The sequence below is a fragment of the Zonotrichia albicollis genome, chromosome 1, assembly GCF_047830755.1.
Source record: "Zonotrichia albicollis isolate bZonAlb1 chromosome 1, bZonAlb1.hap1, whole genome shotgun sequence".
Taxonomy (NCBI): Eukaryota; Metazoa; Chordata; class Aves; order Passeriformes; family Passerellidae; genus Zonotrichia; species Zonotrichia albicollis.
In genome coordinates this window covers 72,477,547-72,491,154 of record NC_133819.1, presented here as the reverse complement: position 1 = coordinate 72,491,154, position 13,608 = coordinate 72,477,547, and the positions used below count along the sequence as shown (strand labels likewise).

The following is a 13,608-nucleotide window of genomic DNA, read 5'->3' as shown; positions in this document are numbered from 1 at the left end:
CCAGTGCCCAAAGAGCCCCGTGGTGTCAGGGAACGAGGCCAGGACCTGCAGGAGCACAAGGACCTCAAGCAGGACCTGCTTAAGCAAAGATCAGGCAGAGCCCAACGCTTGCTGAGGACATTGGGGGGGTCAAGCAACTCTAGGGAGATTAAAAAGGCTTTATGGTGCCTGGAAACTATCTAAGGGTGAAGGTCATAGCTTGGTGTTGCTGTGGAGGGAAAAAGCTCAGCAGCTGTTTCTGTCCCGGGTGTATCATTCCTCTGAGCAGAAATCAGACAACAGCACAACCGAGGAAGGATCAGTTTTTAATATTCTTTTCATCTTTTGCGTTTGAATTAATGTATTTATTTGAAAACACAGAGAAACTCTACACTTTTTTCCAGGTCAAGGGTTAAATCTAAATACATAAGTGAAAGAACAACTTCCTTCTTTGCCCACGTCAGAAACGTGCTCCCAAGCTCATTTCTCAGCATGTGAGCACAGGGCAGGTTTTGTGTCCCCAGGGTCATCTCCCCTGGATCCTCAGCCTGTGTAAACAGCCGGGCCCAGTCCTGCGGCACCACAGAGAATTCCTGACCCTCTGTGAGGGCAGGGACATCGCGGCCGTGCCGGGCACGCCCCCAGCTGCAGCCCCTCGGCCCGGGCAGGGCGGTGCGGGCCCTTTCGGGGGTCAGGAGGCCACCGAGCAGCGTTCCGAGTCAGGTCGCAGGGACTGGCCCCGGGCACGGCCTGGAGTGGTTTGGGAGAGCTCCCAAAGCACATCTTCCGCTTTTCTTCCCCTCTTGGCAGCAATCCCGTCCGCCAGCTCCCGACATCAGCTAAAGTTCGTGGAGGGGGAAGGGAGGGGGACCGCCAGCTGCGCCAGAAGGCCTAGGCTGGCACCCACATGTTGCACGGGCACCGAGAGGGAACAGGGCACGGGAAGGGACGGGACAGGCGCTCTCCTCGGGGCTGGGGGCAGACCCAGGGCGCATGGGGGGCGAGGTGGGAGGCTGCCTGAGGCCCAAGATGTCCTCTGACAGTGACAGGCCCCCTCCGGGGGCATGAGGAGAAGGCAACAATTCCAGGGGAGATGACAGCGGGGAAAGGGGCTCGGGGCTGGAACGGGAGGGCGTAAAGGCGGAGGCAGGTGGACGCACGGCCCTGCCGAGAAGGGCCAACCGGGAATGCAATCCCCTCCGGCCGGAGGAGGGACGTGGGCATGGCGACTAAACTTCTTGTAAAAAGGGGTGGAGAAAGGAAAGGGAGGGACAAGAAGCGAGGGAAAAAAAAAAAAAAAAAAAAAGGCCCTGCATGTCAAGGCTGAGGAAATGCTGTGGGAACTACAGCCAGGCGCTTTTTTTTTTTTTTTTTCTTCTTCTTCTCTCTTCTCCCCTCGTGTAGCTGAGAGGAAGGAAAGGAAGAAAGAGAAGTAGTCAGCTCAAATGCGCCTCGCTGCGCTGCCGGGGCGCGGGGACTTGGCTGGAAGGATCTAGTTTCCCTTGGTGGCAGGAAAAGGAGCCACGGGAGGAGGCAGAGACGCGCACCCAGACATGCCCGTCCCGTCAGGCTGCTGGCTCCTTCTCCTGTGCCTCGCTGCCGCCGGCAAGCAGGTAAGGCTGGGAGCCGGCCGAGGGGGAGGTGGGTGTCGCATCCCGCCCGCGGGGCTGCTTTGCTCGTCCCGCTGCTCGGGGCCATCGGCGATATCGCAGCCCGCGGCATCCCGCAGAGCAGCTTCGCCTGCCTTGTCCCCCGCTCTGCTGGTTTGAGTTTTGGTTTTGTTTTTATCCCAGCAACTCATAAGCTTCTCTCGCTTCTGTAAAATCAAAGTAGTCCAAACCCAAAGTTGCAAAGGAAGCCAGGGAATCTGCGGGGAAAACAGCAAACCCAGGGCAGGGTGTGAGAAACCAGAAAATATTTGCAGCGAGGTTGTTGAGGGATATAATTTGCATGTAGAGTAAAAATAAGGCAGACTCCACCCTACCGAACAGATTTATTCGAGAGAGCGTGGGCACACTTGTCCCTCAGGCATGGGACGCGGGGTTTTGGCAGCCCGGGTTCAGCTTTCCAGCTTCCCCAGCGGGATGAGTCCCCTCAGGCTCTGGCCATCCCGCCATCCCAATGCCGGCAGCCCCGCGCGGCCCCGGGACGTGGGACGGCCCTGTGACCCCCGGTCCGCGAGTGGGCGGCCGCCTGACCCGCCCGGAGGCTGCTGTGCTGCTCACGGCGGAGCCGGGAACCTCAGCCCGGAGCCGGGTCAGCCGCCCCAAAGGGCAGCCCTCTCCCCCGACGGGGGAAGGTCTGAGCGAGCTTTGGCTCTGCGGTTGTTTGCAAACACAGCGTGCTCCGGTCGCAGCTCTGTGCGATGCCAGGTGGCTGCTGGTCAGCGTGGTTCGCTTGGGATCGTGGCTGGTCTTCCGCTGCCGTCGGAAAGATCATTTTCTACAGCCAGCTCCTGCTCAGCCGTGTCAGCGGCGTACATGGCGTTTCCTCCAGCAGTTTACATCGGCAGAAGCTTGCTTTGCTCTTTCTAATTATACAGCTTAAAAATTATCCTTCTCCCTTGTGGTTGTTTAGACCCTTCTAGACTGGCAGGATTTGCAAATAACATGCTACCCTTTATTTACAGTTTATTTCCTTCATTAATCCATGCTTGGTAGCCTCGCTACCATTTGTATTTATTTCATCAGAACTTCTGGTATTTTTCTGTGTGTCATTATTCTTGATAAGTTATGTAACCTGAAGTGCTTCCCTCAACATGGGGATGTAACCAGGCCATGGCTCGGTTCCCTGAAAGCAAGGTGCAACTTCAAGAAAAAAGAGATAAAAACCCAAACCAAAACAGAAAACCCTCTGCTGTCTACAGCTTACAATTTCATGTCTGACCGCACAGTCCTGAGAGCCTTTCCTTTGGATTCCTGGTCCTAAATATGTTGCCTAAAACCACACAGGCCTTTTTTTCCCCTCTAGAACATACATTTCATTTTGTCCACCCTCACTCTCAGGCTTCTCTCAAATCGCTGCTTTCCAGGTGTTCTCCATATGTATGTGTATGAGCCTGCAAATTTCAAAAGTGACTTTTACATCACAGCTTTCAGAGGGTTTTCGCTGTCCCTCAGTATCCTCTATGTCTCTCTTTTTTCCTGCCCTGGTGCTCAGGACTGATCAGTGCAGCAGGAGGAGCAGACCTCAACACTCTTCGTACCTTTGCTTCAGATCACTAACCATCACATTCCTGCTTCCTTCTGGAGCCATTTGGGCTTAGTGCAGTTTTTCCCTTTGGAATATCCTCATTGCCTGGAACTGGCTCAGCTTTTGACCAAACCTTGGAAATTCAGATTTCCATGGTATAGCTCCCGGCATGTTTCGGGCACCGTGATGTAGGAGCCAGAGCTCCTCATCATTTCTCACCTCTTGATTCATAGCCTTTCACAGGACACAGAACAAGGAACTGGTATTTATTTTGGGCTGATGTGTAAAGTCTTTCCACTGCCTCCAACACGTGCTTAATTCTGAGTCTGTGTTTGTACAGGGTGCAACTTTGCATCGCCGTTGCTTTGGACAAGTAGCAGCACAAAACTGTAGGAAGCTCCAGGAAAGCTGTAGCATAAAGATAAGGATAAAACATAATTTTTCAAAGAGCCCATTAATTTAATATTCTGCCTTCAAGAGTGAGCAGAACCCACAAGAATGTGAAAGGCAAGCCTAGAGAGGTGCTGCTCTGGAAGAGCCTTTCAGTTTCTCCTTTGACTGATTTGAGCAGTGGTTGCTTAGAAGAGAGTTGCTTTCTGATGGAACAATTGTGAGAATATGAGTGGGACAGTTGAGGTTCTTCTGATGCATTTGTGTTCGTTTAGACTGGTTAATAGGGTGGAATAGTGCTCGAACGGTGATATTTGCAATTTATTTCCTGCAAAGAATGAGAAGCATTTAGAAATATAAGTTATTGCATACTCACTCACAATTCTGCTGAGAATAGACATGATCATTGTCATCATTTTCACCAAAGAGGAAATGGGAACAGAGAATTCGTGACTTGCTCTAGGTCACACACCAAGCATGGAGCAGAACTTCTGGGAACAGAGCTCAGCCCTACTTATCTTGTGTTTCAGCCACAAGATGATCTTTCCGAGTGATTTGTTTTGGGCACCTGTCAGAGATATTTTGCTCTCTGGGGCATGATCTGCTCAGCTTCTTTGCACAGAATAGTCACATCCCTTTCCTTGCTGAACACCAGCAAATCTGTGCTACTATCAGATGGGAGTCAAAGTCTCTGAGAATGTGCATTTGCAAATGTGCAGTAAATCAGTTGCACCACAGATTCATCTCCCCTTGTGTGGCATGGAATGTGTCCTTCCACTGCTCTGCAACATTTACTTCATAGATAACCTTTGCTCATTGCTAGCATTTGGAATTCTTTGCAGTGTAGAAAAGTTTTGGCAAAAATACAGATTTGTCTCTAACTTCCTGAAATGCACAGTCTGTATGATGAGAGAGGGGGAAAAAGAGCATAACAGTGACTGTACTGTGTTACCATGGGCTCTCCTGGTCCATTTTTCCCGCTCTGATTAGGGCCAAAGGAATCATTCAGTAGAGCAAAACTTCTACAATATCTAAACTCCTGGATATATTCTACCATTAACAGCATGGGCTTCAAAGCTACTGTAATTCAAATAGTTCATTTGTAAAAATTGCCTTGCAGCAATGGTTCTTGTGAGGAGCACTGGCAAGCCTTCCATTGTCTTGCAGTTTCCCCCAGAACATGTGAAAAATCTTACAGCACCTCATATCAACAGAATGTAATGTATGTAAAACTACATCAAACCACAATTTAAGAGATCTGTCCCACTTCTCTTTTCATGTTAAGCATCATCTGCCTGATGTAATTTCTTCTTTCCCACCAACAGGCCCAAAACAAACCTTTGCTACATTTCACAAATTGGTAGAATTCAGACCTTATCAGACATTTCGAGGGTACTGACCAATGTCATCTAGGTCACAGGGCTTTCTTCATACGCTGCCAGAAGGAGAAAAAAGCCAAAAGAAACAGGTCAAGCAGAGAGGTTAACTGCATCCCTAAGGATCTTTTTTTGTTTCTACTGCCCATTACTGTCTATAACCCTCAAGCTCAAAAGAGTGGGATGTAACTTGACAGCCGGGCAAGAACCAGTGCAGATGGTGAAAGGGATGCATGTGTAACTACGACATAGAAAATCATGGAAACCTCAAAGTGATGCCCTCTAGCATCACTTAACACTATTTAACACACCCTTGACACTATTTAAAGGAATCATACTTGAGTCACTTTGCTAAGCTTTTCCATCTGTCCCTAGGAGTTCAAGTGGTGACAGGCTCTCCTGTAGTAGGTACATGCACAGATGCAAGGAAAAGGAAAGGGCAGTGCTTGCTGCAAGGCAATGCCTCCTGCTTCTCCCTGCCCACTTCCTCTCTGTATGACCAGGTCTCCAGGAAGTCTTTGTGGTGACCAGAGCCAGGAGGGTTCCTGCCAGCACATGCTGTTACCACAGAATTCACATCTCCCTCCATCTGTGCCCCATGCTGCAAGGAGCTGCTCTGCAACAAAGGCTGCAGGACACTTGGAGGAGATGGTTGCTTTGGGAGCTGGTTGAGCTTACACAGGAGGGAAGAGGGAGACAGAGAGAACTGGTTCATCATGTAGTCAGCTGCAGTTCTGCTCCTTGCATAGACTGTCCCCTTCCTTTCCATAGGAAACTGGAAAGTCAGCTTGCTGGAAACTTGCTGGAAACTCAGCTTGCAAGGCAGCACTGGCTTCTGCTGCTGCAGCCACACACCCCTGTTTTTAAGGATGCCTTGGCAGGCGTTACTTGCATGGAGAAGCAGCTGCTCTGAGAATGGCTCATTATTGCCGATGGAGAAGGCAAAGGCAAATATTTGTGTGTTATAAATGCAAGATAAAAATTCAGTGATGTTTAACCAGGTTGCACTCTGGACTCGAGCAGGCCTTGGTCTGTGCGACACAATAGCCTGCCTGCAAGAACTTGCCCCTTTTTATGACTTACTCTTTGAAAATGGTCCAAAGTTCATGTAGTAGAAGAAAAACTCCACCAGCAGCAATGGCTGGAAGTCACAAGGCGGCTGCAGGTGGGAATCCAGCTGTGCTGGCACTCAGGGCAGCCTGCTGTTGTGCCTGCCCTGTGGGAGCAGGACTTGGTGTGATGCTTTGGCGCTCAGGAAGGCAGATTTTCTGATTTGTCCCTGTCTGTGTGTCACTGCAGTGTGCTATCATATTTGTGATGGGGTGCCTTCTGGAGGGCTCAGCACTGCACAGGAGGAGCAATGCTGACATTACCCTGGCACTCCAGGACATCCTGGTTTGTGTCTCATACCTGTGTACCTCATACCGCCTCAGCTGCTTTGTGCAGGGCTTCTGATGGTTGCCTCGTTTGTTTGCCTTCTCAGGGTGTGAGCTCTCTGGGCATGGCTTTCTTTGGTGTTTGTGCAGTGCCCAGGATGTCGTGGCTGCAAACGAAGCCGGAGTCATTAATCACCTTGGGATAGTGCCCCATCTGTTTCTCACCAAAGTCACGGGGAGGTCTGCCCACGCAGGCCCAGGAAGGGAGTGGATACATTGCCCTGGCTGGGTGCCGCGGTGTAGGCTGCAGCATCCAGCCCTCACCCTTGTTCTCTAGATCTTCTTCTGCCCAGGACCCCTGCAGCATCCCCACAGCAGAGGCACATTCCCCACACCACTTGGCCAGATGTGTTCGTGCTGCCTCCCTGCAGCATTCCCAAAGGAGTGGCTGGAGGAGGGGCTCTGGCAGGGAATGGCAGCATAGTGGGCAGGCAGAGAGAGCCTGAGAGAGAGCTGAGACCCAGGGTTGCTTCTCAGCCTCTGCAGAACCATCTGGCTGCCTCCCTTCTTAAAATCTAGATAAAAGAGACCAGAAAAGGATGTGTTTTGGTAAAAGAGCCAAGCTGTCCGGTTTAATCCACCCTGCAAGAGCAAATTAGCCAAGGAGGGGGGAAAAAAATGAGGTCATTCACCCTCACCACTTTGTGGCTACTCCAAAAGAAAAAGAAGTATATAGGGTCTGTTCAAGAATGGCAAAGAACAACATTTGTGACTGCAGATGGACACAGAATATATTTAGTCAGTGGTCAAAGGGGAGGGAAAAGAAAATAATCTTGTATGGAAATAAAAATACTGTGAAGTTTTGTTAGGCAACCCATTAATCTGGAATGCAGAAATACAGATAGGGAAAAATGCGCAACTAGGTTCATATGAAGTCCTAAAATTGCTTATGTAGCACACAAGAAAATCTATTTTGAGTGCATTATTTTGCCACAGCGAAGAGTTTTGCCTTAGGAGCAGCATATGCTCCAGTAACTTTGCATTGTTTGGGAGCAAGGATGAGATGGTTCCTTGAATCTGATCTCACAGGAAGAAAAGCTCTCCCCTGCAATACCACATGTTGTAAAACAGGCTGCTTATGGAAAGCAGCCAGGGCCTCTTCCAATCAGGGAGGAATATTTCCATAGACATTACTGGCCGCAGCCACCGGCAGAGCTGGTTCCTTGTGATTGACACCTAAAGAGTGAGTTAATCAATCCTCAGCCCAGTCCTGAGCTCTTTAATAAAGGCAGCAGTTCCTTCACAATGGAGAAGGTGCAGATACAGTCATGCAGTCCCCCCTCTAAGTCACACGGAAGCAGAATGAGCTGTGGGTGTTACATGCATCCCCCCAGACAGCCATCATTCCCAGCCCTGCCCTTCATGTTCCTGCCTGCAGAGTATGCAGCAGTTGTCCCATGGACAATGGTAAAATCCAGGAGAAGGAAGCCAGAGCAGAGCATCAGGTGGTGCAAGCTCTCTTCTACTACAGACTTTCTCATTCTGCCCAGCAGCTCAGCTGGGATTGTGGGATTTCGCCTCACACAGTAAGAGATTACCATGTTATATTCCACTCTGAGGGTGTACTGGAAGGGTACATAAATATACAGATTTTAAGCATGGAAAGTCCACATTGGACACCTAATCTGGCATCCTGCCCAAGAAATCTGTCATGGTAATTTCTTCATTAAAATTCATCTTCAGCTGATGAAGCATAGAGAAATGATCTGCTGAACTAAAATGCAAGAGGAACGTGCTCCCCCTAAATCATTGTAGCTGTACTGTTTGGGGTTTTTAAATTTTTTTTTTTAATTAAGCATGAATGGGTGTAGGGTGTAGAGTTACTCATGATGAGTCATTGAGACAGTACCTGGAGTGGGAAGGCTACTAAACTTTCCTTTGGAGCGCTGCTCTCGCACCTGTGCAATCTAGAAGAGATTTGCCTCTGCAGGCCTTACCACAAGCACACCTAGGTATTAGCTTTGATAATGCCATTATTCTGCAGCCTTTATTTCTGCTTGTTATGGACTGTTGGTCTTGCTGTCAAGCCTTTTTGGTAAATATTTTGGTTTGGTTAGCGTTGGAGTTCTCGGTCTCTGATTCACCTTCAGAGTATTCTGCCTAGTAGCTGTTAGTCTTTGAATTGCTGCAGCTGTGGGTGCCCGTAGGTTAAAGCACAAGGTTTTGCAGCAAAGTGCAGAAAATGTGCAGGCACTGCTGACTGCCCAGGCAGTGAAAATGTTAAGTGTGCCCCTGTGTCTGCGTGTGGAGGTGACTTTGTCTCTGAATGACAAATGTTGTGCACGTGATGGCAAGTCCGTGGAAGCAGGCTGGCTGATTCACAGCCTCAGTCAGTCCCTGTTTCGGCCCTGCTGTCTCTCACCCCCATTGTCTCCCATCTGATCTATCTGATATACCTGAGGTTCCTGTCTGCCTGCCCCCACCCCGCCGTGAGAGCCGTCAGTGGGGCACTTCTCCTTTGCGTAGCTGCTGGCCAGAAATAGCTCTGGTGGGTTTGAGATTGAGGAATGCTCCTTCCCACCAGTGGAGCAACACCAGTTGCTCAGGTGTTTGCTGCACGCTGGAACAGAGGGACATGGGGAATGGGCAGGACAGAACTTCTGCCACCATTTGTCCAAGTCCTGGCCGCACGTTACGGTTTTCTCTTCACCTCTTCATTATTGATTTTATCCCTTACGCTCTTTCTGGCCTCTTCAGGCATTCAGGCTGTAGCAGGGTTTTAAGGACCTATTTTTAAAAGTGAAATAATATTTAGTTTAAGCTGTTGCCATTTCCCGGCTCTATTTTACCACGTGGTGGTAGTTCTGTGATGTGGTTTACTGGTCACTGGAAAGTTGACATCACCAAAAGCATTTCATTCACAATCTAAGATTTTTGTGATGAATTACAGGCCTGCAAGCAAATAACTGGAATTGCAAAGCTGTGACTTGGGTGCTGCTTTGATTTAATTTTTATCCACAGTGAAGGCTGTCCATGAAGGAACTGTTGCATGCAACGTGATTATGATTAAGTCTTTAACACAGGACTCCTCTTTCCCCTTGAACACCCCTTACACAACTGTAAAATTTTCCAGAGTTATTACTATTGTGTGCCTCAACAGAGTGCCTGGGAGCACCAGCCACACCAGCACCCATCAAGAACCAGATTCTGTTTTCACTCTTAGATAATTTTTTAGGCAAGCCTCTGAAACTGGCAATGGGCTGAAGAAATCTGGAGTCTGGTTAACTGTACTGCTGACCCAAAACAGGTAGGAGGCTGGAAGGCTGTGGGCACAGCTGGTACCTGTGAGGGGAGAAGCAGTGGCTCATATTTGAAGATGACTGCAGAGGCCCTCTTAACTGTGCTTGCAGGGGCTACTTCTGTTCAGGAAACTTCTCAAATCTCACTCCTGTTGACAAAGGCTCATAAAGCCCCAAATCCACAGATTTTTCTCCGTTTTGTAGCAGGCAAGTCTAAGGACCTCAAAGCAAGTGGCTTGAATAAACCTGGACTCCAAAGTATAAAGAAGTGGTGTGTGCAAGGCAGGACAGACCAAAGTTGTCTTTCCCATAGGTACTTTATGCTGTAATAATAAATGGAGAAAAAAATGTGCTTTGATCAGTGAAATGATGACAGATGACTTGAATACTCTCCAGAAACAACTACACTGGTCAAGAAGGTGTCATCTTAAAAGACAGCTATCCCTTGACGTGTCTCTTTACATCTCAATTTGTGCAAAACTGAGATTATTGCTAATGAGCAATCCTCACTGAGGCCTCAGGTTCTTGTTCAAAAGTGTCATGGGAAAAAGATTGTGGAAACCCCCGACCTTGTTCTTCCAGATTTTTTCTTTTCAAGGAAAGAGGCCCATGCAACTCTATCTTTTCTGAAATGTGAAGAGCGAGAAGAGTAGTTTTAGCATCCATGACACACAGCTTCTGCTGCCCTCTGATTGCTCAAGGGCACAAAGAATAAATATTTCGTTAAGCCTGAGGACAGGAGTGTGAATGCTGCTGGTTCTCCCCTTCAGAAGCACCTGTGTGTGTGTTTTTTTAAGGTGTGAGTAACACAGTGTTGCTTTGTAGTGCTGTCCTCGATGTTCTCCAGCCCTAAAAGCGCATGCACACTCTTGCTTAGTATCCTTTTCAACAAATAAGTAAGACAAAAACCCAAAGCTGAAAAGTCTCCCTGTAGCTCAACACCAAAACACAATCTTTCTGCAAACCTTGATTCCAGCGTGCCTGTTTTTCCAAAGAAGTCCATTGTGGTAATCATGTGCTTAAAGGTAAGCAGGTGTTGGTGTGCTTTACCAAACTGGATCTACCAAGCCTGGAGGAGGTTTGTCTTTTTCCCCCTGGCTTCTTCCCCTGTCAGATATACTTGTTCTGAAGTAATATTGATCAAACAGGAAAGCTGCCTGGTTTTTTAGGAGCTGGTGGAAATCTGGGTGCTTTGCACACTTTCAAAATGACAAATGAAATTTACACAGGATACCTAGAGCTCTCTGAAGCATGTATTTACACATGGTGGTGGGATTTAATGAGCAGCTTCATCAATAGTGAGACCATTAAAGGAACGAGCAGACTGGGTGTAATCTCATTTAAGCACTTCAGAGGAAGTTGGCACTTTCTCTCTCTAGATAAGAGCTTGGTGATGTCCAAATCACTCTGACCCACAGGCCAGCATCCGAGGAGAGGAAGGATGTTCCATGGGTAATGGAGCAGACTTGAGCCTTGGGAGACTTGTTTTGGTTTCCTGTCACCTCTGTAAAGCCAGATGGCCTCCTGGTACAAGTTCCTCATCTACAAATGAATTGCACTTCCCTGTCTCAGAAGGACACATTGGCAGGAATGTGCTGGTGGTGGTGAAGCATCAGGTCATCGTGCTGCCAGCAGCACAAGTACTTCTCATCCTCCAAAGGAAGTTAATGTACAGCTTGAGACAGACACATCTGCCTGGCAGAGGGATTAACATGGGATAGCTTCACGTCTAACAGAGCTGTGTTAGCAAAAAGTTTGGATCCCCTCATAAGAAAATTCCAGGTTGCTTTGATTTCCCTTCCTGTCCACTCTTGCCCCAGCTTTCATTCTTGGCAGATCCAACCAGTCCATACTAGGCTAGAATCCCTCACCTTCACCTGGGAGTTAGCCCCATGGGAGCCTTGTCCTTGGACCATTGGGCACAAATCAAAAGAGGGAGTATTCAGCTTTATGAATGCCTTGGCTTGTGTGAAAAGGGGAAGGACACAGACACAGAAGAGGCTGCTCATTGACACAGAGCACAGGTTAATGCAGCTGGGACCAGTTCCATAACAGTAGCCCTCACTGTGCTGTAAAGCCTGGTGGTATCAAATAATGTCCAGCAGGTGGCTGAGCAATTAGCCTGCTCCCTTCACCTTGGTTCCAGGGCCCTGCTGCTTCTCCTCAGGCTGAGTTGTGATTCTCAGAAATTACTCCAGACCCTTTAGCTGAATGCTCCTTAGCAGATTTGCATATTCTTCCGCAAAAAGGATGACTTTGCCCTTGTTTGACACTTCAGTAATTTTTTTAGTCTTTTTCTCTAAAGAGGAACTATTAAACAGGGGCAAACAAGGAAGAAGAGGATATTCTGTAACAAAAAGCAAGTGGCTGAGACTGCTTTTGGTCTTACCACGATTGTTACCTTTGTGGATGGCTGGGTAGAGAATCGATTGCTCAAGACATTCTTTGTGCTTGGTTCCACATCATCACCTCAGCCCTTTGCTGGCCATCTCAGTGTTTTAGCCTGAGGTGCCTTACAGAAAACGAGCTCTTTCAAGTGTAGGGGTCACTGAGCTGTGTCACTGTTCAGCTGCCAGGCTGGCCCAACTCTCCTTTTCCTAGATTGCCTCTTCCCTCACCAGTGCTGCCTGTTATCCTGTGCCCCTCCTTGTGGAGGTGCTGTGTAAACAGGGAACGCAGTGTTTGTTCCAAAAAGGCATTATCTAATCGCAGGAAAGGTACTGCTAATGAGTGCAAAGAGACAGACAAGGAAACAATGAGACAACACAAGACTAGACTCTTAATTTGACCCGGGATTGTTGTGATGATAAAAAAAAGGCTGTAAATTGTTTATAGCCTGCAAAAATACAAGAGCTCAAGACCTCTGACTTGTGCTACTTTTTCTGTTCCAGACACAGCTAGTGCAGTTTTGATAAACACAAGTCATGCACCAACCCATGGCTCAAACTGCAAGCCAGAGGGTGGTGTTCTAAAAAAAATTCAATCTTTTTTGGTCATCTTAAATATACAAGACCTTTCCCAGCATTAGAAGAGGATAAGGTGCTTAGGGGAAACTATTTTTTAAGGGGTTGCTATTGCTTAAACTAGAAAAGGAGAGAGGAGAAGATGTAAAGATTTGGAGGCAACAAGGGGATAATAATGCTAAGTAGAGGAATGGGAAGCAGCACCAGCAGGCCTAGGGTTGTCATGTGCTATTAGATGGCAAAAGCTCCCTTTAACCAGCAGAAGAAGCTTTATTCCAGCTTTGTCCAAGTTAATGCAGTTTTCAGGGCTGTATCCAAGAGTAAAGAATTCCTTGCTATGGGCTTGATTTTGAATCACCTTATCTAATTTCAAGATCACCAAGTGTGAGGTGTTGGGTTTGCCTTGAGGACTCTGAGCTGCCAAAGCAGGGTCAGTGAAGGGCTGGGCACAATGCTCAGCTGGCCAGGATCCCCAGCACAAGCCATGCCCTCAAGCCTGGGCTCTGGGGGGGACCACTGTGTGCCCAGGGTGCTGAGAGCTGGCAGGGAATGCAAAGGCCTATGAGGGCCAGAGGCAACTCTGCTGCCCACTTTGCAGATTCCCTGTCATGTACCCACTTTGGATGGTGAGGGGGAGAGGGAGTGCTTTGTGTAGATTTGTGTTGGTTTTGGTTTGGGTTTTTTGAGACACAAAGAGCTGTTGGATAATTGCATCACCTTTCTAGATGGCTGCCTCAGTTCCACCTCTGCAGGACACACTGGGAGCCATAAAAAGCTGCAGAATTTAAACTCAGTATTTCATGGGACTAGGCAAGAGCATTTTGTATCCTAGTGGGAAGCTGGGAACTTCTTCTTTTTCAGGAATATAAATCATTCACTTTGCTTGTTTGCTTAATGCTCTGCATTAAAACTGGCAGTTTCCCAGGTCTTGATCTGAGGTAATTTCTGTGGAAGAGACTACAGAGGTATCACTATGCCTTTTTTTGCCTTTACAATTGTTTTAAAGTCGTAGATTTTAAATAAAAGAGTACTG

General features: G+C 48.0%; 1 protein-coding gene across 4 annotated transcripts in view; it reads left to right on the top strand.

The window, feature by feature from the left end:
• Positions 1-676: 676 nt before the first annotated feature.
• TNFRSF11A (TNF receptor superfamily member 11a) overlaps positions 677-13,608 on the top strand; it is a 33,791-nt gene continuing 20,859 nt past the window's right edge. For 2 of the 4 annotated variants that reach the window (XM_026790247.2, XM_026790246.2), the window contains exon 1: positions 1,299-1,592. In XM_026790247.2, coding sequence (XP_026646048.2) covers positions 1,533-1,592 — 60 coding nt within the window. In that variant the 5' untranslated portion in view covers positions 1,299-1,532. Of the gene's footprint in view, positions 824-1,298; positions 1,593-13,608 lie in introns of those variants that run through there. The other 2 variants (XM_074544968.1, XM_014275883.3) reach the window with 2 other exon arrangements.